General features: G+C 34.8%; 5 protein-coding genes, 1 long non-coding RNA gene and 1 other non-coding gene across 10 annotated transcripts; 5 read left to right on the top strand and 2 right to left on the bottom strand.

Annotated features, from left to right (window-relative positions):
* Nucleotides 1–689: 689 nt before the first annotated feature.
* Nucleotides 690–2,790, bottom strand: LOC124435397 (mitochondrial substrate carrier family protein ucpB-like). The gene is made up of 4 exons (XM_046985333.1): nucleotides 2,386–2,790; nucleotides 1,938–2,097; nucleotides 1,394–1,611; nucleotides 690–1,295 (listed from the first exon to the last, which is right to left on the bottom strand). Exons 1-4 carry the CDS (start codon nucleotides 2,462–2,464, stop codon nucleotides 820–822), a joined length of 933 nt encoding a protein of 310 aa, XP_046841289.1. The 5' UTR covers nucleotides 2,465–2,790; the 3' UTR covers nucleotides 690–819.
* Nucleotides 2,791–2,857: 67 nt separating this feature from the next.
* Nucleotides 2,858–5,547, top strand: LOC124435399 (translocon-associated protein subunit delta-like). The gene is made up of 6 exons (XM_046985335.1): nucleotides 2,858–2,968; nucleotides 3,654–3,772; nucleotides 4,558–4,632; nucleotides 5,044–5,133; nucleotides 5,230–5,292; nucleotides 5,373–5,547. The coding sequence occupies exons 1-6, from the start codon at nucleotides 2,908–2,910 to the stop codon at nucleotides 5,478–5,480; spliced, it is 516 nt and encodes a 171-aa protein (XP_046841291.1). The 5' UTR covers nucleotides 2,858–2,907; the 3' UTR covers nucleotides 5,481–5,547.
* Nucleotides 4,433–4,499, top strand: LOC124435742. The gene has a single exon (XR_006945139.1). It is a non-coding gene; the product is annotated as a small nucleolar RNA SNORD61 (small nucleolar RNA).
* A 472-nt stretch (nucleotides 5,548–6,019) lies between the features above and the next one.
* On the bottom strand, nucleotides 6,020–7,753 carry LOC124435400. Its single transcript, XM_046985336.1, has 4 exons — nucleotides 7,528–7,753; nucleotides 7,139–7,203; nucleotides 6,851–6,920; nucleotides 6,020–6,437 (listed from the first exon to the last, which is right to left on the bottom strand). Exons 1-4 carry the CDS (start codon nucleotides 7,620–7,622, stop codon nucleotides 6,347–6,349), a joined length of 321 nt encoding a protein of 106 aa, XP_046841292.1. The 5' UTR covers nucleotides 7,623–7,753; the 3' UTR covers nucleotides 6,020–6,346.
* A 126-nt stretch (nucleotides 7,754–7,879) lies between these two features.
* LOC124435398 lies at nucleotides 7,880–9,602 on the top strand. Its single transcript, XM_046985334.1, has 7 exons — nucleotides 7,880–8,095; nucleotides 8,326–8,587; nucleotides 8,664–8,742; nucleotides 8,836–8,907; nucleotides 8,985–9,079; nucleotides 9,162–9,273; nucleotides 9,344–9,602. The coding sequence occupies exons 1-7, from the start codon at nucleotides 8,020–8,022 to the stop codon at nucleotides 9,383–9,385; spliced, it is 738 nt and encodes a 245-aa protein (XP_046841290.1). The 5' UTR covers nucleotides 7,880–8,019; the 3' UTR covers nucleotides 9,386–9,602.
* A 463-nt stretch (nucleotides 9,603–10,065) lies between these two features.
* On the top strand, nucleotides 10,066–20,704 carry LOC124435396 (S-adenosylhomocysteine hydrolase-like protein 1). 4 transcript variants are annotated; one of them, XR_006945023.1, is made up of 19 exons: nucleotides 11,907–12,191; nucleotides 12,278–12,371; nucleotides 12,654–12,721; nucleotides 13,282–13,369; nucleotides 13,442–13,542; nucleotides 13,712–13,783; nucleotides 13,903–13,933; nucleotides 14,552–14,646; nucleotides 15,147–15,253; nucleotides 15,774–15,843; nucleotides 15,969–16,079; nucleotides 16,983–17,071; nucleotides 17,177–17,247; nucleotides 17,320–17,414; nucleotides 18,103–18,201; nucleotides 18,664–18,811; nucleotides 18,916–19,036; nucleotides 20,069–20,205; nucleotides 20,475–20,704. XR_006945023.1 is itself a non-coding variant. In XM_046985332.1 (18 exons), exons 1-18 carry the CDS (start codon nucleotides 10,318–10,320, stop codon nucleotides 20,073–20,075), a joined length of 1,554 nt encoding a protein of 517 aa, XP_046841288.1. In that variant the 5' UTR covers nucleotides 10,066–10,317; the 3' UTR covers nucleotides 20,076–20,704. The 4 variants fall into 4 exon arrangements, 2 of the variants coding, with proteins under 2 accessions (XP_046841288.1, XP_046841286.1); XM_046985332.1 differs by lacking the exons at nucleotides 11,907–12,191; nucleotides 12,278–12,371 and adding exons at nucleotides 10,066–10,422; nucleotides 10,660–10,735 and having other exon boundaries at nucleotides 20,069–20,704; XM_046985330.1 differs by having other exon boundaries at nucleotides 20,069–20,704.
* Nucleotides 20,705–21,572: 868 nt separating this feature from the next.
* LOC124435401 lies at nucleotides 21,573–22,165 on the top strand. Its single transcript, XR_006945025.1, has 2 exons — nucleotides 21,573–21,721; nucleotides 22,099–22,165. It is a non-coding gene; the product is annotated as an uncharacterized LOC124435401 (long non-coding RNA).
* Nucleotides 22,166–22,730: the final 565 nt, after the last annotated feature.

The following is a 22,730-nucleotide window of genomic DNA, read 5'->3' as shown; positions in this document are numbered from 1 at the left end:
CATAAAGCAACCAATGATTTTCGTCAAAGCATTTCTACTTTAGTATTTGAAAGACCGTAGGGGACATAAAGCAACCAATGAACGTCGTCAAAACATTTCTACTTTAGTATTTAAATGGACGGTATGGGATCGACATCTAACAAGAGCAAATGTGAAAGAAAATGTCCCAGATGACAAGAGAAAAAGCCTGGTATAACAAATTTGAAATGTAGATTTTATCAAAAATTTTAATGAAAAAGGGGGCTTCAAGACTAAACAAATGGAATAAATACAGTACGTGAACGTGACATCATCAAAGTTAAAGGTTGAACATGACGTCATCCTTAGTTTGCCGTTACCATTGATGAAATCACAAAACATCCATGTCATATGGTTATTAATGTCTTAAGCAGTATGACAATGGGCAATGTTAAAGAATATTTCAATGTAAAGCTAAATTAACTAAGAATGAAATATTTAAACCACTTTGTAAGATTTTTGGTTGATATTCTATAAAGATTGAAAATACCTATTCACAGAAATATAATAATAAATGTATCACGTGATATAAATATTGCAATGTTGGTATCATTTGCTTAACAATTTACTCATTCTTCTAAGTATTTTCACTCACATGCAATGTGAAATGCTTTTCTTAGTTGTACATACACACAGAACATGATCATTATATGAGAACCAAGTCTCAACAATTTACACATTCTTCTAAGTATTTTCACTCACATGCAATGTGAAATGCTTTTCTTAGTTGTACATACACACAGAACATGATCATTATATGAGAACCAAGTCTCAACAATTTACACATTTTTCTGAGTCTTTTCACACAGGTGCAATGTGAAATGCTTTTCTTAGTTGTTCGTAAATGCATAACGTAATCATTGTATGGGGACCAAGTCTGAGCCAGTTTGGTAGAAAACCTTTATACAAGCCTGGTAATCCTTCTGTCCTTAAAGTCTTAAAAAAGCATTCAAATGCACTGCGGTATTTAGTACCATGCTTGTCTAATATTTTCTGATTCATTACTCTTGTCTTGACAACATCCACAGGAGAGCTGATCAAGGCGACAGCAAGACCTGCACCCATCGATGACACCATATGTAACTGTAGTCCTTCGTACATGACACCATAGTTCAATAAACTGTGTTTTATATGGTCATATGATGGTATTTGTGTACCAGAAACAACAGCAGCCCTTTTAACAGTCGCACCTGCACCACGCCATAAACCTTTGACACCTTCATGCAAAGCAATTGTCCTGAAGGCTACCAAGGTGCCAGTATAACGTGATGTTTCACCTACATGAGAGAATGGTCTTTGAGAAGTAAGCTACAAAAATCTGGTTGACCATCATTTTTGACTCAAATATTTTACTTTGACTCAAATACAAATATACCCGGTTTTAAATGTCCTTCTGCTTGTAGCCGTATCTTCACCAGGTCTGCAGGATTTGCTACCACGCTACCAATAACACCAGAAATAATGCCAGCTGTGATCTTTTTCCATAGTGGTGTGTTGTATGGATTATCAGCACCTAGCAGCTCTTTAAATGGTTCATAAGCCCCAATTCTAATGGCACTGTAGGATGCATCTCTCAAAATGGATGCAAGAAGGCTGAAAATAAGCATAAAGAACCTTGTGTTTCTGTATTGTTTATAGGACATTCATGATGCCCAACAGTGAAGCTTACAGAGGGGCACCCAAAAATGGAGCCCTAAGTCTCAAAAATAATGCAAGGGATAATCCCCCCCCTTGGTGCCCTTTCCCAGAACTAAAAAATTCTCTCAAATTTATACAGAATAATCATATCAAGTGTTGTATAACATTTGAAATACAATTAATACATAAGCCACAGACATATAAACATATTACATATTTCTAGCTTAAAACTTCATTACATATACTCAAACTTAATATAAATTGTCGAAAATATCGCGTACCCTTTGTAAAGACCTCTAATTCCTTCTTCTCTTAAAATACGAGACCCTCCTTGGAGAAATCCATTGTAGTATCGTCTATCATGCGAGAAGCCATACTGTTTCTTTACAAGCTCGTTGTCAAGCTGTAAACGTACCTTGGTCACATCAATGGGATTTGTCACTGTTAAATACGTTATTCAAAAACTTTAGTGATATAAAATGAATACTTTAAAGTTACATAGATGCTAGTTTATATTCAAACATTCAGCAAACACCATTTGCAGGTGGACTGAATGGGTTATTAACCGTCATGAAATAACAATTTTAAAGGCAGTTTATAAGTGAATATTAGCTATTGAATTAGCAATTGTTCAAGAAACTATTCCTAGGATTGCACATGCGTTTAGTAATCTCATGTGCAACATTAGACATTTTGATAACAGTGTTAATCTTCTAGACGGATACGTACCGCAAGACGCTGTGATAGACGATGTACCAGACAGCAGTAACTTTGTGACTACTTTGTTGCCTGTGTTTGGCTTCTCCATCCTTTAAACTTGGGGCATTTTACAACGCTGTAAATGTTTTCACAAATACTCAGCAATTAGCTGAACTCACAGGCCAGTGACCAGTGAAAGCTCTCGGATTATTAAAATCTATCTAATCTAATAACAAAATATTGCACTGATCGCAATGGATTTAATGGATTTAGGCTGCAAAACATCGGATCGGAAGTAGATCTATTTTAGTCAATTTTAGTTTAACGGTGCTGCAGATTTCTGTTTTTAAAATTGAGTATCTGTGATCACCTTACTTACTACATGGATGGTATCATGGTAAGGTATACAGCATCTGTGTTGCCAATACTATCTTGAGTTGCTTTCGTTGTATTTTCGTCATGTCTACTTTTGAACGATGGTAATTGATTCTGGCTAGTGGGAATGACGACGAGAGTGAGCGCGTGCCACGTGGTCTCTCGTCAATAGCAAAGATGTCGTGGCATCCTTGCAAGATATTGCCGTTGTTTTTATCGTTTTTTGCTGTTGTCTCAGGTAAATATTATCTTACTAAACTCTTAACTGACTGATAAACTTATACGTAAAACGACTGAGGGTTATAATTTCTTGATTTGGCAAGAATCTTAGGCAAGAAATGTTCGATGCTGATCTTGCGGATCGCCTGTTGTTGACAGTTAAGGCTTGTGTGCTACCGTTAAGACCTCTCGTTGGCCGCTTTTATTTGGTTAAAATTGTAATGAAAGTTCTCGAGCAGCCCCTGTTGCTTCAAAGGTTGTTGAATTTTGCTGATAAGTTTGAAAAGCTCGTGTCGCAGCTCATTGAAAAACAAACATTTCAGTCAATCTAACTGAGTTATAACATTCAAACGCTAGGGGAAGATTCCAATAAAGATAACGTATAATTTTTGAATTTTGGATATGCACGAGATCCATTTAAGAAGAAATGCTTTGAAATGCCAATGATGATTTTAATACATAATCTGTCAATCCAATGAGTTTTATAATGATTAGAAATGTATTATGAATCTGAGGTTGAAGGAAGCCAAACTTCTTATATTTCAAAACTATTCTTTCTTTCGCAGTGTTATGGAAATAGGTGGTGTTCAACCATTTCATTAGGAATGAGAGAATATTTGAATTTTGAAATTTTTATTCCACGACAGTCTTTATTTAACCCTCATCAACAATAATGATGTATCTTTTGTTTGCTTGGTTTACAGCTGAATCGTGCATTAATGCTCAGGCAACATCTAAAGTTTATTCCACATCAAATGTGTTGTTGTCAACTGAATCTGTTTTTCTGATTGAGTCAACAGTGAAGTGTAGCAATAACCCCAAGGTTAGTTTTACATTTGATGTAGCTCATGGTTAAGACCTAGAAAGCTTGCCAAGACTTGTGCTGGGTTTTTTTTACATCTAGTTAACTTGTTGTATATTTTCACATATGCTCCTCTATTTGTAAATATAACCAGAACAATCAGACAATTTTAAGGAAAACAAAATAAAACAAATTCCAAAAATGGACATCTTATTTTCTTGATATTCAAGGTAATACAAGAGTTTTAAAACAAAAGATGGTGTAATATTTCGTCTTTATTCCAAAGACATCTTCAGGCTAATAGTTTACAATGCAGGCTGCAAAACTTTGATATAAATATTTATAAGTGGAAGTGACAGTTACGTAATTAGAGAATTTGAGTCTTATAGTTTTCTAATTATGTAACTGTCACTTCCATTTGTAAATATTTTATATAAAAGTTTCGCAGCCTGCATTGTAAACTATTAGTCTAAAGATGTCTTTGGAATAAAGACGAAATATTACACCATCTTTTGTTTTAATACTCTTGTATTATCTTGAATATCAAGAAAACGAGATGTCTATTTTCAGAATTTGTTTTATTTTATTTTTAACTATGATAATATAATTACTCCTTGGTATGATGTACATTTATTTGCTTTTTTAAAACTGCTTGATAAAGTTGTATATTCAACCAATCCTTCAGTGATGAATATTTCTCATTGTGAAATGAACAATGATCAATTATCCTCTAAGAAGTTCTGAGAAGGAAGAGAATTAGGCCACAAATCTTAGAAAAGAAATTAAACATACTTTTGTTGTTTTAGAATGTCTTCTTGTTTGCTGAAATTGATGGAAATTTGTATCCAGTACCGAAGTCAGATGATAACTCTGTTCATCAGGTATTTTCAACCCCAAGGCCTTGCAGACAGGGGTTTGGGGCTATTTCTTTCTAGCTCAAGGTCTTTGAGAAACTTCATGTTATTAAGTTGAAATTTGTTTTGAAGCATGTGAATTTTATTTTGTGTAAGTTAACTTGGAGATAGAAATGTGATGTTGAGGAGTGACAATGTATTACATTGAGAATTGTGTTTTTATTTGAATGAGCTAATTTTGTGAAGAGTTTGTTTCAGGAGAAAATTAGTTCATATTTTCAACATGTTTGATGATGACTTGCAATAATATTAATCTGTCAATTGAATGATAAAGGATGATATGAGAAATATGTATTTGTATTTACTGAAAACTATTTTGTGATAAGGCAATGGTTCAACTCCGGTTCATTAAAATTTGTAAATACTTTTGGAAATTAGTTCAGTTGGGTGAAATCTCACAAAGAAGCAAAATCTGGATCTTATGAAATTAAATATTATGATGAAGAAGGCTATGCCAGTCTAAGAAAGGTGAATTTTTTTTCTTTCTACCAACTTATATTTATTGTGTTTGTTATCTTGTGATCATTTACTTCATTCTTTATGATAAACTGTATGTTTTTTCAGGCTCAGCGTACTGGTGAAAAATTGGAACAGAAGCCATTATTTACAGTGACTTTGAATCACAAGGTATGTATATTTTCTATGTTAAGAATGCAATGACACACAGAATTTTGCAATATGGTTGAAGCTTATGTGAAAACATTTAGGCTGCAAGTCGTGAAGGTCTTTGGGTACAGACTGAATTCATTGCAGTCACTGCTGCCTTATTGGTTTGGTGGTTTGCAACTGTAACTAAAAACAAATTGCAAGAATAGTGTATGAAATTGCTTGAAACTTTAAATTTCTAACATTTTTTATTGTAATTAAATCTTACAAGAAAAATCTTGGTCTTGATTTGCGTAGTTGTTGCATTAAGCAAGCTGTTTGGCCTGTTTTTGCTTTGCTTCTCACTTTGTCTTAAGCCCAAAATTGTTGTACAAAGTGCTTTTTAAAGTGGAAACGCAATGCTCATTACCTGTACCTCAGAGTTTTTTCATCTCTCCGTGTATTAAACAATGAGCAAATATTAAATAAGTGTAAAAATTGGCTTAAAGTTGTATTTTTGACTTTAAGTTTCATACTACACTGACAAAACATTGTTACAAATATTATTTTCTGCTGACTGAGGAACAAAAAAGTGGAAAATATTTTTTCACACACCTTGGGAGCCTGATTATGAATCTGTATAGCGGGTGGTGTAGGTTATGTTAAGCACATTTTGTTATTGCATTAGATTGGCTGCGGCAGCTCCCAGTTGTGTGTGAGAAGTTCAATTTATTGGTGTAAAGATATATAATATTTGGACTTGAAACTATTTTCTCCAGTCAAAGTGTATTTGTACGTTTGCACATTATATTCATTCAAAAACTTTACATAAATAACAATATTTTACTTCTTGGGTTTAATTTAAATACACTAAATATTATTAAATAATTTCTGGAGTTATTTGTGCATTTCATGAATGTGTGGTCTCTTCAATTGATCAAGTTCGATTGACTTGTTTTCTCCAGTTTGATTGACTTGTTTTCTCCAGTTTTATTGTTCGTAAAATCAAGACAATTTCGATTTCATTGTTTGCAATGGGTAAAAAAATCAGTGCATTTGAATGGATGAATTATGATATAAACTTATTATTTACAACTCAAATACTTCCAGCAGATGCACTTGAAGCAACAGATGAGTAATTTGGATTTGCAGAAGTTGTTGCTGTTAACTGTTTCTCAGGATTTGATCTTTAAAAGAAAGAATCCAAAATTATTTATAATTCTGCACAATTATTTCTTACATGCACCTAATGCTAGGCTGTTGTGGTATTAATAAAACACCAATATCGATATACCAAAAAAATCTATATTGATTGATGCATCAATATTTTTGCATTATTTATAGTGTTGTTGGCGATGACTAATAGCTAGATCAAATTGAAACTTAGCCAACAATTGCCTTGCTCATGTGATTGGGTCAGATTGTCTAATAATATACAAAACCATTTAAAAACCACTATATTGCCACTAAAAAACCTTTAAAAACTATGTATAATTAACTAATAAATCTTAACACCAAATATTTCGGTATTTTTTTTGGTATATTGATATTTCACTATACAGAAAAATCGATATGTTTCAACAGCCTACCTAATGCTCACCTTGACGGCTTTTCTGAAACGTCAATAACTACTTCGGATGGGCCTGGTCGATATATGCTTTTACCTACACCTTTTCATGGCATAAAAAGAGTGTTTTTAAATAAGACAACACACTACAGGGGCTGCATGCAAGACTATAGCAGCAGGTTACTAAAATAGTATAACACAACTTACATTGCAAGAGACACTTCTTACTTATCAAACAGCAAAAACTTTTATGTTGGTCACAAGACAGTCATGGAAGTTTCAGAAATCATACAGTGTTTATTGGTGCTATATGTACTTTACCTGAAAAATCGATCTCATCTTGTTGGTCTTGGTACTCATTCAGCAAATGATCATCACCAAATCGGCTGAAACAGAACAGTATTTGTGAATGTCAGTGTTTGTTCACGTGAATAGGGGTATAGCTTTCATAGGTAATCCTAAGCCACCAGCATATTCTTTCATCTATAAAATATAGTCCTTGCTAACTCTACGTGCAAAGTTCACTTTAAGTATTTCTCATAGTAACACCATCTTATGACATACCCAATTTTAGGTATTGTGTATTGAAAATTTTGTGGTTTGTGTGGGAATCCAGCAGGTCGACCAAGCGAGTACAAGTACATAAATTTTTTATCCAATTATCTTATATTGACCTCTGAATAAAGAGTGTTAGTCATAAACCGTCTTACCTGGGACTTTGTTTGGGAGCGTAGTTTGAAAATCGATCGAAACCCTGATTTCTTTTGATCGCCCAACGATTACAAAATCCTAGACATTGGCCCATTCTACTGAAAAATATTTGTAAACCATCGAATCACAAAGTAATAAGTTTTCAACTAGTTCAAAACAAAATTACAAACGAGAAGTGACTTGTTTTTAAACAATAATATTACATTTTGGTATTTGAAATATGATCACGGTATGGCTAGATTCCATCATTCACAAATCGAATTTTCTGGAACTGTAGCTCCTAATTTTACATGTCACGTTTATAAGTTTGTTCAAATAGGATTTCCTGCGTTGACAAACGAGAAAAGTCTATCGAAATGTTGTGGAAAGTTTACATACAGGCCATAGGGAGAGTTTTTTTTAACTATATTTTGTTTGAAATTAAATGTTTAATAATGCTAACGGATCTATTTTAACGTGGAGTGTGTGGTGCTAGTAGTAGTAAAGTTATCATGGAATACGGCCTGCACAATATTTGGAAAAGGAATGCTTTGTTCTCGGTTGATAAATTGCTTCTTAACTACTTTTGTAAGTATGAAAACAATTATTTGAAGTAGTTTAGCGAAGTTTCTTTTCAAGAAAGCGTTTGAGGAAAGATAACGATTTTACCATCCTAAGAAATAACGATTTTACCATACTAAAATTCTAACGTCAATACTATCCTAAAGTGACAGAAAAATGAGAGAATCAGCTCTTCATTTCTATCCATAGCAATATCAACACTCATACTGTTTTGTCAACTTTATGACTTTTTCAAGCCCGATTCAAAGTTGGACGAAAACTGTTTTCGACTTCCTCTACATCTTTGAAAGGCCGAAGAGGAACTGTTGGTATACCATCTTGGGCTAAAGCAGCAAACAAGCGACGTGCGCAGGTCATTCTGTTGGATAAAGAGAAAACTCCTGCTCAGTTTGATGCAGAAATACGGCTTGCTGATGACAAATCAACTAAGTTTGATTTTTTCACAACAAGTCGAGTTGGTGTTCACAAACCAAACGCATCTAATGTGATGGAAAATGGGTTTGAAACATGTTCATTTTTAAAATTGATAAAATTTCAATTGCAATGCCATCTTCTAATGGATAAAATTCTATAGAAAATCCATATCAACATCCAATGGAAACATGATAATATTTTATCATCCTCGTAAGAATTATTCTTCAGAAGATATAGAGGTGCATCTATCTTGATGTTGTTGTAGATTCATGGATTTTATTGTGTTGACCTAGCTGATCTCCAATTGTCAACTTTGCTATCTTTGAATTAAGCGTAACTCCAATGATCTTTTGCACAAAGATTTGTCACAAGACCAAAGGGCCAGTCATCTTACAGACACACAGGTAATTTTGAACTAATTTATTTTTTGTCGTGGATAATTTTTGAAGCAATAATTTTGTCATGCATTTTCATGCTATAGATTTCAGAGATAAGATCATTACGAAAATTAGACCCGAAATTGTGGACAGTTGATATGTTAGCAAACATGTACAAAGTCGAACCACTTGATATCAGGTATGTTTCATTGTTAAGCCTAGATTTTGACATGTTGCTCTCTCAGTTCACAAAAACTAATATTAAATGCTACTCTCTCTAGTGATGTGGCTCCGCTTAATACAAGTCAGCAACTTCATCTGGAAGTTGAGCAAGAGTTTCTCGCTACGCTTTCAGACTATGAGAAAGTGGAGTATTCCTATTTCAAAGACAATGTACATGAACTTCTAATAAAGATTTTTTTGGCATTTTTCTGTCTTGACTTCTTTCTTGTTTTCTGTTCAGGAGAGGAAAAAGCAACTTCGAAAGTTTACCAAGGAAGGCTGAGAATTTAGACTATTTTAAAGTCTTTTGCAACAGTTTGTGATCAATGTGTAATTCCAAATACAAAAAAGTTAGTCCGTCAAATTTAACAGACGTTGACAAATGAGACAATAAAAATATCAATGTTATATAACCTATCCATAATCAACAAACGGCTTCTGTAGTGAATGTATCATAATTGTGATAGTCAATGTTAGAAGTACACCGCAAATTACGTGAACTTTGCGTTATAATTACATTATTTATTGTTTTGTGGTCACATAGGAAAGCGACAAAAGACCACGAGCTTGTCACGCTACCACGAAACAGACACGAATAGGAAACGCAGTCCATATGGTCCATATGTTTTTGCCAAGGTCAATCTTTTGTGATTGGACATAATGTATTCAAAACCTTTCTATGTTTCTGTTTCAAAAGCGGATTAACCCCGAACTTTTGCATATCCTCTTAGTCTTAAACTGATTGTTGATTGGGTGCGTTTAACTTCATGATCAGTCCGATTGACGTGGGAAGGTTTTTCTCTAGGACGAATCAAGTTGAAAATTTATTCTCCTTTAGCTAATGAGATGCACGAAATTTTAATCGTTTAAATCTATTTCACCGGATGTATAGCTTAGACCAACGCAGACGATATCCGGTTTTGAATTACACGCAAAATACGGAAGAATCGTCTCAACGAATTACGAACATTTGATATTGACGATATACAGATGTCACTATGGGAGATTTGAGCAATATTGTCGTCGCTTATGCAATGAATCACTATATTATCATCGCGCAATCTACATCACTTCAGTAACCGAAAATTCTTTGTGTCGTTCATTTCCGGTTATCATAAGTAATATTTTTTCCACTACGGGTGCCAAACATCGCCTATGTCCGCCGCGTTGCTTATGTTCGACTTTCTATCGCAAGATCGTCGATTTTAGACAAGAATGGAGAAAGAATTGTGGAATCGAAAAGGTTCAATTGCCGTGAGTTCTGTATCAGCCGGTGCTTCGCCAAAAATTGGGCAATTTCAGGGTCAAACTCCGAAACGGGTAAATATCAAAATAAAGCATACGATATGATATAAGACTTAATACCCGTAAGATTATTTGTTGATGTTAAATAATGCCCTAAATTATTAAGAGATATGAGGTTCTGGCTTGTGAATAGAAAAAATTGGAGTGTTTAGCTTCATGTCGTGATTAGATGAATCAAATGTTTCTATAAAGTCTTAACCCCAAAAATTGATGTCACGCACTTGCCAATCAGTATTGTATTGTGTCCTTTAGGCTTTAGCAAGAACATATTCACCCTTCAGAAAATCCAGGAGCAGATCATCTTCCTTCAGCTCTTGTGAAAGCACAGGTAATTTGGTGACCATTATTTATTGTTTTTACATCATGATTCATGAGTGTGAAGTTCGTGCAATTGTTTAAATTGATTGTGGTCAACCTCGATATTCTCAGTTGTGACTATGAAAAATTGTGCAACATTTCAATACTGGGTTTGTATTGAAGTTATTTGTTATAATATGTGAATTTTAAATTCATATATTAGTGACTCAAAAATGCTTATTGAACAAAAAAATTCATTGTATAATCTGTAAATACTAACTACATATATGCTTTTATTGACTATTCACAAATTCTCCAATATAATCTGATTTGACTATTTTCTTGCATTCGCCCTTTCCATTTTAATTTCAAACATCCTTCATCGTGAAGGCAATTTGTAATGTTTAACATGATCACAAAATAGGAATACATTCAGCGATGTACCCAGTGGGTTTAGTATTTCTGTTTGAATTTCAAAGCATTCACACATTTCACTGTGATTTAAGACACCGCCACTCCACTGAAGAGTGCGGGTCTAGGAAAGATAGAATGCATCACAATTCATCTACTTAAAACTCAAAATACTTAACAAACAATCCTATTTGTAAAATTTTGGCTCAAAAATTTTCTTTAAAAATTTCTAACCAGCACCATGATTGATATGGTATTTGAATTTCAAATTGATCACCGTAGTGAAAAACAGAAAAATTGAGTGAGGGTCATAGGTGCTGCCAAACAGGGGAGGAGGTATTGGAGTAACTTCTCCCAATTATATTTTCCACAATTGCAGTTTGGCCTTTGTACAACTAAAAATTAAGAATAGCATGGAAAAGGCATTTGGAGGTTGTCTCCCAAAAAATCAAACCTGCCAGTACCACTGAAGGGGGGAGTGACTGTCAAATTGTGTCCATGTACTTCAGATAACCAGCATGTGGGAGGGGGGGTTAAATAATTGTTTTTGGACAGAGTTATACATTGGAGATATTTTTCACGTTAAAGCTGGATAAAGCTTTTCATTTACGCTATTCTCTTGTTTCTTTCAAATGTATTGATAGTGAAAAAGTTCGACTTTAAGCGGTAATAAGCACTTGTCAAATGCATTTGTGGTATAAACCTTTATAGTGGAAAAAACACTACCTGAAAACGCAAAAAATACAGAAATAATCTAACGACTAAAGTTTTCGACAGCACTTTTAGCGAAAAGCAGTTTACATAACAAAACCAAAGCGAAGCAATACTTAAAAATTCGTACCGCGCTACGCATTGTGGTTTTACGGGTTGACACATAATGACGCTGCAGCAGTTGAACCGTGGGTTGAACTAGAAGTGTCGACGTGCTGTTCATCATTGTATGTACGTGAAATGACTTGTTACTAATGGCTTCCGAAGAAAATGGTTCGTCCCCGTCTGGGGGACATGGAATAGGAGATGTTTCTTCTAGGTCTCCTGCTGCAGCTCAAAAACCGCCACTGTTAGCGGAGCTCAAGGTTCGAACTTCCTTCTAAGGCTTCGTTGCTATCTAGTTTTATTTCGTAATTCAACGCAATTGTTGTATTAAAATGTTGTTGTTCAGAGACTCAGCTTTTCTGAAAGCATGTCTTCGAGAAGGCTTCCTCGTGCAAGAAAGCGGACTATGTCTGTATCGTCTACGGACAGTTATAGCTCAGGTCAGGCATTGAATTCTTCGGTAGGAACCCATACCATTCTTGTCAATATGGACTTCAACACTGCTTGAACGATGAAAGGACTCTCAGCATGTTCAATATGTGCGAAAAATCAAATTTAGCCTAATCTTTTGAAGACTGTTTTAAAGTTTTGCGCTTCTTCAATCGTTCTAGCTTTATGCACGGTTCTGTATAGATGTGTTTTGAAATGTATGCATCTAGGCTATTTCCGTCTGATTTACGAGAAACATGTTTCGATGCTGTTCAATCTGTTTTACGTTTTAGCAAGTTATTCAGACAACAGCATCTCTTCTGATGAAGATGATGGTGTCTCGCCTCGAGAAAAGCCCCAAGTATGTATTTAGAATGGTCTTGCTAAAGATAGGAATGTATATTGTTTGCAGCAAGAAAAAATTTACATTGAACGCTACTTCCTCATTACCGTATTTAGAAGAGCTATATAAATAGAGGTGGTCGAAATTCATTATAACGTTCATTTCAATGAACATTTGAATAGAATGACAAGCTTTTAATGTTGTCGTTCTACCTTGAAATTAAACGAAATCTTTACAAAACTTAGTTACATAACAGTAATGTCATATGCCGAACAAATCCTTGTTAAATTACATAACACAAGTAATTTCGCGATTTAGTTAGACTTGCGCCTTTTTAAATATTTTTTGCAGTGGCAAAGCCACACATTTTTGTGCTGCTGTATGAATTTCATAAGCACATTATTCCTTTTAAAATCAATTCTTGTCACAGTCAGTGAGCAAAGAAAATTTTGCATTGCAGTCATTAGCAGAACTATTAAAATTAAATTAACGAGCTTCCCTCTTGTGCAAGCTATGTTTTTAGTGACTCCGTGATAAAAATGCTCCTTGACATTGAAAGGGTTTTTTTGTTTTTCAAGTCAAACAGCAATGGTTTTTCTGACTTTTGTATCAAGAATATTAACCGAGCTGACTTTGGACAGCGAGAGATAGAGATTGCAGAACAAGGTTATTTATTTTTGAAATGTTTTCTGAATTGTGGAAAGTGAGTGCAAACTTATGTGTTCGATCTTGTTTTAGAAATGCCTGGTTTGATTTTGCTGCGTAAAAGAAATGCAAACGATCGACCTCTCGAAGGAGCAAAAATTGTTGGTTGTACTCATGTAACTGCACAATCAGCAGTAAGTTACAATCCTCTTTGTATACTCTTAATTTGGTAAAGTATTTTTGTATATTTCGGATGATGGCATGATTTCTTGTCATGTATATGGATGTCTAACAACACTTTGTGTTAGTTGTGCAAGCAAAAATTGGTTGTAGTGAGATTTTCAAATATTTTTTTCTCTCTAGGTGCTAATCGAGAGCTTGTGTATGCTTGGTGCGCAAGTGAGATGGTGTGCATGTAACATATATTCCACTCAGGTTGATTTTGAACATTTCATCATTTGCACGATTCATTACTTTTAAAGTTTAGAATTCAACTTGGAAACTATAACTATTACAGCAGTTGAGTTTTTCTAAACTTTTTTCTTTTTTTCTAGAATGAAGTTGCTGCAGCTTTGGCTGAAAAAGGTGACATCATTAAATTGTTTATTTGAGTGGTTGTTTTGTTGAGGGCATTGGAAGCAGTAGTCTAAACACTTGCTTGTTTTTTAATCAGAATAGCAATACCCTGCTGGGTGCAAAATAATGGCAAGTCAACAGTCAATGTTCGACCAAACTATTGCGTGACCAGTCTTTAATTGTCATGTTGACTGAAACTGGCATTAAAACAAAAGTTCTAACAACCAGAAATGTGGAATGCAAAAAATTACTCTCTCACATTTCTCACCAAACGTTACTGAAAAGTTTAATTGAAATACTTGGTGTAGCACCACACAATTAACATAACTTTTTGCTACATGTTTGTGGATGTAGATCGTCCAGGTTAGTAGAGTCCTGAGAAGGACTGTTGTTGATGTTTACTAATGTTTCGACAATCTTAGCAGTAATCATCTTGGTTGTCAAAACGTCAGTCAACATCAACAAAAACAGGCCTTCTCAGGACTCTATTAACCTGGACGATACACATTTACAAACATGCAATGATACTCTCGGGTTCAAACCAATTACTTTATAATATTTTGCATCTCCTTCTGATGCTCCAGTTGTTTGTGATTCTAATGACATGATTTCATTTATGTGTGTTAGGTTATCCTATCTTTGCATGGAAAGGTGAAACTGAAGAAGACTTCTGGTGGTGTATTGAAAAATGTATAAATGCTCCTGGTTGGAATCCTAACATGGTAAAGTTTCAGGGTAAAGTTAAACTGCAATGTACGTATATGGATAGTTATGTATGGGGATTATGGATAACTGTGTACAAGCAATCAAGAAATAAAAGATGTTTACTTTGTTTTCACAGGTCTTATACAAACCAAGGAGACCTTTGGGAGAACTCGAGAGCAGAACAGTCCAAGACCAAACTCTGCTCGAGAGTTTTGACAAAGGTCTCCAATGTTTGCATTAGTCAGTGCAAACACAGAAAATATCTTTTATTTCTTTTTAAAAATAACAATAATGTGAGACAGGTAAATTTAAAAAACTGTTTAATTTTTCCTCTAACTTGTATTCATGATTGATTTGCAAGCTCTCTTTGATTGAGTTCATTGGTTTTAAATGGTAAAAGAATCGTCGAGAAAAGTTACTTGAAAAGCTATATTTCAAAACAACCAGAAACTAACAGACAGTTTTCATTTTGGCATCAATTTCTTATTTGCTCAGTTGTTGTGTTGTGATTGTTTAGATACTTGATGATGGCGGTGATTCAACTCATCTTATGTATAAGAAGTTTCCTGGGAGATTTAGTGTTTTGAAAGGAATTGTTGAAGAAAGTGTTACTGGTGTTCACAGGTTGGATAGAAATGGAATTTTTTATTATTTTTTTTCTTTTGGAAAATTATTCAAATACATACATTGATCAGAAATGATGTCATACATAGTGACATCTTAGGTAAATGATATCATATATACTATCGGCATAGGTATATGATGTTATTTGCATTGTCATCATAGGTAAATGATGTCATATATATTATTATCATATTGATGTCATATACGTTGTCATGTCATATAGGTAAATGATGTCATATATACTGTCATCACTGGTAAGTGATGTCACAAACTTTCTTCATAGGTAAATGACATCAAAGACTGTCTTCTGAAAGAATATGTGATAGACTGTCATCAAAATGACAATTATTTGCATTTTTTATGCAGATTATTAAATTCCTAAAACTTTTTTCGTCAACTTTCACTTCTGTTTCTTTCTTATTTGATGCCAAATTAATTCAAGAAAAAACCTTTGTTGAAAAAACATGTTTTGAACACTATTTTTGGAGCTTTCTTTGTGACATGTGTATTTTCCTACCAGGTTGTTTCAATTGTCAAAACAAGGCAAGCTCACAGTTCCAGCAATGAATGTTAACGATTCTGTTACAAAGGTATGCATTGCATTCACAAATAGATTAATATTTTGAGAATATGTTAATTTTTTCAGTCTGTTGATTTCTCTTCCCTAATGGCAGTTGGTAACAATATTGAAGAGTTTTATCACTTTCTTCTTTAGACGAAATTTGACAACTTGTACTGCTGTAGAGAGTCCATTTTGGATAGCTTGAAGAGAACAACTGATGTAATGTTTGGTGGGAAACAGGTGTTGGTGTGTGGCTATGGTGAGGTAAGAGCTTAATGTTTGGTGGGAAACAGGTGTTGGTGTGTGGCTATGGTGAGGTAAGAACTTAATGTTTGGTGGGAAACAGGTGTTGGTGTGTGGCTATGGTGAGGTAAGAGCTTAATGTTTGGTGGGAAACAGGTGTTGGTGTGTGGCTATGGTGAGGTAAGAACTTAATGTTTGGTGGGAAACAGGTGTTGGTGTGTGGCTATGGTGAGGTAAGAACTTAATTTTTGGTGGGAAACAGGTGTTGGTGTGTTGCTATGGTGAGGTGAGAGCTTAATGTTTGATGGGAAACAGGTGTTGGTGTGTGGCTATGGTGAGGTAAGGGCTTCATGTTTGGTGGGAAACAGGTGTTGGTGTGTGGCTATGGTGAGGTAAGAGCTTAATGTTTTGTGGGAAACAGGTGTTGGTGTGTGGCTATGGTGAGGTGGCTTAATGTTTGGTGGGAAATAGGTGTTGGTGTGTGGCTATGGTGAGGTAAGAGCTTAATGTTTGGTGGGAAACAGGTGTTGGTGTGTGGCTATGGTGAGGTAAGAGCTTAATGTTTGGTGGGAAACAGGTGTTGGTGTGTGGCTATGGTGAGGTAAGAACTTAATGTTTGGTGGGAAACAGGTGTTGGTGTGTGGCTATGGTGAGGTAAGAGCTTAATGTTTTGTGGGAAACAGGTGTTGGTGTGTGGCTATGGTGAGGTAAGAACTTAATGTTTGGTGGGAAACAGGTGTTGGTGTGTGGCTATGGTGAAGAAAGGGTTCTCATGTTTGATGGGAAACAGGTGGTCTGTGGGTATTGTGAGGTAAAGGCTTCGTGTTTGATAGGAAACAAGTGTTCGTCTGTGGGTATCTTGTAATATTGATGTGTGGGGCTCTGTTGACACGTTCTAACTTAACTCACCGTTTCTTGAAATAGGTCGGAAAAGGATGTTGCGCAGCTTTAAAGGGCTTGGGGGCTGTTGTTAACGTCACCGAAATTGATCCAATCTGTGGTCTGCAGGCAGCGTAAGTTTTTATATCTTAGAACCATCAAGATATTCCCTCCAGACGTATCCATTCCAGTTTTTATTTGAGTACACGTGGTTACGAACTTGTGCTTTTATTTTTTAGTATGGATGGATTTAAAGTTGTTCGAATTGAAGAAGTCTTAGGTCAAATTGATATTCTGATAACTGCCACAGGTTTCCGATCTTTTTTCTCGAACTTTCCTATTTCAAACGCGGTTCAGTTTTCAATTTTCTTCGTGTATCTAGGTAATAAGGGCGTGGTCACACGTGACCACATGGACCGTTTGAAAAATGGTTGTATAGTTTGTAATATGGGTCATTCGAATACGGAAATTGATGTGGTATGTTAACTCTCGTTGTTTTTTAAATTTTCCTCTTTCCTTAAAAGTCTAAACTTTACTGAGAAAAAGTTTGATTTTCGTTTAACGAATTTTTTACCAAATATCTTCAGTGTTGTCGTGACAAGTATGAACTCATCAACATGTTTATAAACTACTGTAAATGATCCAATAACCGCCCGGTGCGTTTGATAAAGTCTATCGTTTTTTGATTTTTTTGGGGAGGGGTGGGTTCGTGTATAAATACGTGGCGTACAATAAAGCGAGACGTTTGTTTGATTTCTATTACCTTAGAGTTGACCCGTGAAAACAAAATTAAGACGAAATATTTGGTTTGTGAGACCAATTGACGAGCCACTATTATAATGATATTATCATAATGGTATTGTTGTGCTCCGTCCATTAAAGTTTTGGGGAGTTTATTCGAAAGAAGCGTCTGATACAAACCGACGCTTTAGGAGGGAGGGCGTTTATTAGATACGAGGCGATTATTTGATTATGGGCGTGTATTGGATCATTTATGGAAAGTATTTCATTGGCTCTTTCGGTAAGAACAAAATAGGGGGCTTTGTTTGCGAAGTTCTTTACCATATGATCTTAGGAGCACCAGTTTTGATCCTATTATCACGACGTGTGATTTAAAAGATTTAGATGTCTAGGATTTATAGATTCCGTTTTGTATTGTTTACAGGCGAGTCTCAGGACAGAGGATTTGATCTGGGAGAAAGTTCGACCCCAGGTTGATCATATCATTTGGCCGAGCAAAAAGAGAATTGTTTTGCTTGCTGAGGTTTGTTTATTTAGTGTTGTTGTTAAAACTTTAATTAAATATGAATTATTAACGGAATGTGGTTTTTCCAATGATGGGATTAAATTCGTATTTTGTAAGAAGTGTTTAAAGAAAATTCGTTACATTGGAATTTTGACTTCGTTTTTTCATGTTGTAAAATGATAATGTTCACTGTAACTTAGCTATATGGCGTTAATTTTGATCAAATTTCTTGTCCACTCTGCCGTTTTCTTGGAGTGTGTGTGTGTGGGGGGGGGGTGGTTTGAAACGCTTTACTTTCAGTATTATCGTAATTAAAACATAGAGAAAAACATTGCAATGCTAAGATAACGGTAGAATGTTGCAAGAAAGAAAATCATCTCGAATTTAAATAAAGTTCATTGAATCTTAGATATTTTTCAATCGCAACAAGTTCAAAAATTATGCACAAATAAAGGTATTTTTACTCTTTTCATCCTCAAGGGTCGCCTGGTAAACCTTAGTTGTTCCAGCGTACCATCTTTTGTTGTTTCCATTACGACAACGACGCAGGCCATTGCTTTAATTGAGCTCTACAAGGCTCCTTCAGGCCGCTACAAACAAGATGTTTATTTGCTTCCAAAGAAAATGGGTGTGTGCAATTTTAGTAATGAAAAGTCGTGGAATTCTTGATTAGTTTGAGTAATTAACTCCTGATAAATTATTAAAATGTTTTACCTATTTTTCATCCTATAGATGAGTACGTTGCTTTGCTTCATCTTCAGACGTTCGACGCTCATCTTACTGAATTGACTGACGAGCAGGCGAAATATTTAGGTGTTGCCAAATCTGGCCCTTATAAACCGAATTATTATAGGTAAGAATGAACTAACTGAATTTTCAATATGAACATAATAGCCCATCATAAGACTTTTAAGAAAGCCATCACAACAATAATATACGAAAGATAGATAAAAGGTTCTTATGTTGGGCTATTATGTTCATATTGAAAATTCGCTTTCCGCCTGGCAAATCTCTGGTCACGATTTTGAATCAACTGACTACTTGTTTAACCCAACATAACGTTTTAACTCGATATTTTTCGTCCAGTGTTGGAAAAAAGAATGTAGTTTGAAACCACTGTCGTTCCGATTATAAAACATGAAGTATGATCTGTTACAAGTTTATTGGAATGGGTTGATTTCTTTTGTCAATCTCGATTTCTACTTGTTTTGGAATAGCATTTTAATGTAGACTATGTTAAATTATGCTGTACACAGGGAATACTAAATTTGGCTATATACAGGTTGTACAAACAAAAGACGTATTTTTATGATTTCAATGCCTATCACTATGCTAAACCTATGAATGCGTAAATATTGTGAGTATATATAACATTGCCACAAACATAAATGCTTTTCTCGTAGTAATTTGACATTATTTGAATGTATCAATGTTAGAATGTTTATTTGTTCCATGGGGAGAGGGGGGTCGAGCTTTAGTCAAAATATATTACAAAAGCTTATCTGTTCATTTGATTTTATTCTTCGGAAATTCATAAGCAATTGTATTGTAAAAAAAGGTATTATGAGCTTTAATTTCTTCTTAACCATGGATCCCCTACTGCCGAATGTTGACTATATTGGGGTTTCAATATTATAGAAATTTAAATATGAAAATATTTGAGCATTTGAATATATGGGCGTTCGTTTGAATACTGAAATGTTTCTATGTTAAAATAAACTTTGAATAAACTTTGTGAAGAAATATTTAGGAATTTGTTGCGATATATGAACGCCATCACCAATGTGACTATGCCTACTTTTTCAAAATTCGGTGTACAATGTTTATTTTTTTCTTCTAATGTATCGTTATAGGTATTAAATTTTCTACTAATGTATCGTTATAGGTATTAAATTCAACCAATACATACAAAAAAAAGTGGACGATGGTGAAATGGTATTGAACTAAGGAGACGATGGATATTTATTGGACTTACTGAACGATGTAAAGGAGACATACATATGATGTGTTCTCGTTTAAATTCACTCGAAATCCAGTGGTGGATTAACCGGGGGGAAGGCGCAGGAGTGATAAATTTGGTGCCAAAATTTAATATTCTTATAATTAGCTTTTATGCAATGAATAAAATGAAAGATGTTCAGTTATGTCTCACCATTAAAGTTATAGAAGCTGGTTTCTTTTGAAGCTTTGAGCTTGACTTTGTTTAGCTGCTCACCAAGCGCCCTCCCCCCTGATATACTCTGTTTTATCCACTGCGCCCTCCTCCCCCTGATATACTCTGCTTGATCCACCACTGGCTGGCATAACCTCCGGTTATTTTTCGCCATTGTTCTTGATAATTAAGTAAATTAAAAGCTACAGCTATCTGCGGTGTTCATATTTATATACTCAATTATAACTAATCAGTTTATCAAATGGTTCCAATTGTGCACTATGCTGACTCATTTGAAATGAGAACGATTTCATTTGGTTAAATTTAGTAGAGGAGCTTTTAAAATAAAACAATATATCGTTTGTTTAAGTTTTTGAATAACTATAGTGGGCCACCTCTCTTGTATATCCCAGCTTGAAAATGCAAATCATTGAACATCCTACATTCATTAGCTTACGGAGCGCGGTGAATACCGTACCTCACTGTCACCCAGAGTTTGAAATAGCCGTTGTTCGGTTTAGGTAAATGGCTGAGATTTAGGAAAGCGGTAAGATTGTCTCGATTCATTTTAAAACTTAAGCGTTACGTCTTTTAACGCCAAAAACTCACTTTGAGTTAGTTTTTGTGCTTCGTCATACATGAGGGGACAAGATGGTATTCAGCTTTTTTCTTACATGACTGACTGGTCAAACGAGAATATATACAATATAAAATCCGAACAACACCACTTGACATGTCTGGCGGAGTGGGCCTGAGCTTTAGTATAAGTGCGGCGTTTGCTCGTTCAATCCCACCTGGGTTCAAGATGCTTGGGACACATCGGTAAGCAAATTTTGAATCGTCCTTATCTATTTTTTCATTTTCTATAGACGTCAAAAGTTGGAAAAAGTCGTTTGAAATAATCGTTTTATTAGCAACGTTTCAAAAAATCGTCGTTTTTATAACAGACGTCATGAATAACATTAAAAAAGAGTAGTCATGCACTCTATAAAATCATGTTTGATAAAGTCGTGTGATCAACTTTTTATCCTGATATTTTGATACTTTTCTACAGTTGAAAATCCTGTGATGATCCAGTAGCTAAGTTGACAGAGACTTCGTTTTTCATTCACAAGTACATGGTTTGAGTAGAGGAAAGTAGACAAAAAATTTAGACAAAAGATTACTCAAATGTAGACACAAAGGTAGACAAAAAGGTAAACACAAAGGTAGGCATAAAGGTAGACATAGAGGTAGAGAAAGATAGACACAAAGGTAGGCATAACTGTAAACACAAAGGTAGACATAAAGGTAAACATAAAGGTAGACATAAAGGAAGACACAAATGTAGACATAAAGGTAAACATAAAGGTAGACACAAAGGTAGGCATAAATGTAAACACAAAGGTATACATAAAGGTAGACACAAAGGTAGACATAAAGGTTAACACAAAGGTAGACGCAAAGGTAGACATAAAGGTAAACACAAAGGTAGACATAAAGGTAGGCATAAATGTAAACACAAAGGTAGACATAAAGGTAAACATAAAGGTGAACAAAGGTGCATAAATGTAAACACAAAGGTATACATAAAGGTAGACACAAAGGTAGACATAAAGGTTAACACAAAGGTAGACGCAAAGGTAGACATAAAGGAAGACACAAATGCAGACATAAAGGTAAACATAAAGGTAGACACAAAGGTAAACACAAAGGTATAAATAGACATAAAGGTAAACATAAAGGTAACATAAAGGTGAACAAACATAAATGTAAACACAAAGGTATACATAAAGGTAGACATAAAGGTAGACATAAAGGTAAACATAAAGGTAGACATAAAGGAAGACACAAATGTAGACACAAAGGTAAACATAAAGGTAGACACAAAGGTAAACATAAAGGTAGACACAAAAGTAAACAGAAAGGTAAACACAAAGGTAAACACAAAAATAGAAACTGGTGTAGACAAAAAAGTAGACACAAAAGAAGACAAAACGACAGGCGAAAAGTTAGACACAAAGATAGTCATAAAGAAAGGCAAAAAAGGTGGACAAAAAGACAGTCATAAAGAAAGGCAAAAAAGGTGGACACAAAGATAGTCATAAAGAAAGGCAAAAAAGGTGGACAAAAAGGTACACACAATGTTTTAATGCTTGTTTTCTGATCAATCCTCCTGGTTTCAGTGCTTGCACACGTCTAACAGTTGAGCAAACTCTACAGTTCTTTGGAGAAGAGATCAGATGATTACAGACAGAATTATTCCTGTTTTGACTTTACAAAGAGTGTAGTCAAAGTTCGTTTCAAGATACTTATCGAAGTGGAGTTCAATTGAAAGCTAATACTAACGCGAAACTTATATTTGTCTGTTTATACTACAGCGTTTGCTCTATGAGAGGAGCTAAAGACAAAGTTC

This window comes from Xenia sp. Carnegie-2017, unplaced genomic scaffold, assembly GCF_021976095.1.
Source record: "Xenia sp. Carnegie-2017 unplaced genomic scaffold, XeniaSp_v1 HiC_scaffold_14, whole genome shotgun sequence".
NCBI classification, from domain to species: domain Eukaryota; kingdom Metazoa; phylum Cnidaria; class Anthozoa; order Malacalcyonacea; family Xeniidae; genus Xenia; species Xenia sp. Carnegie-2017.
Note: the sequence above shows the minus strand (reverse complement) of the source record. Positions and strands in the feature narration are given on the sequence as shown.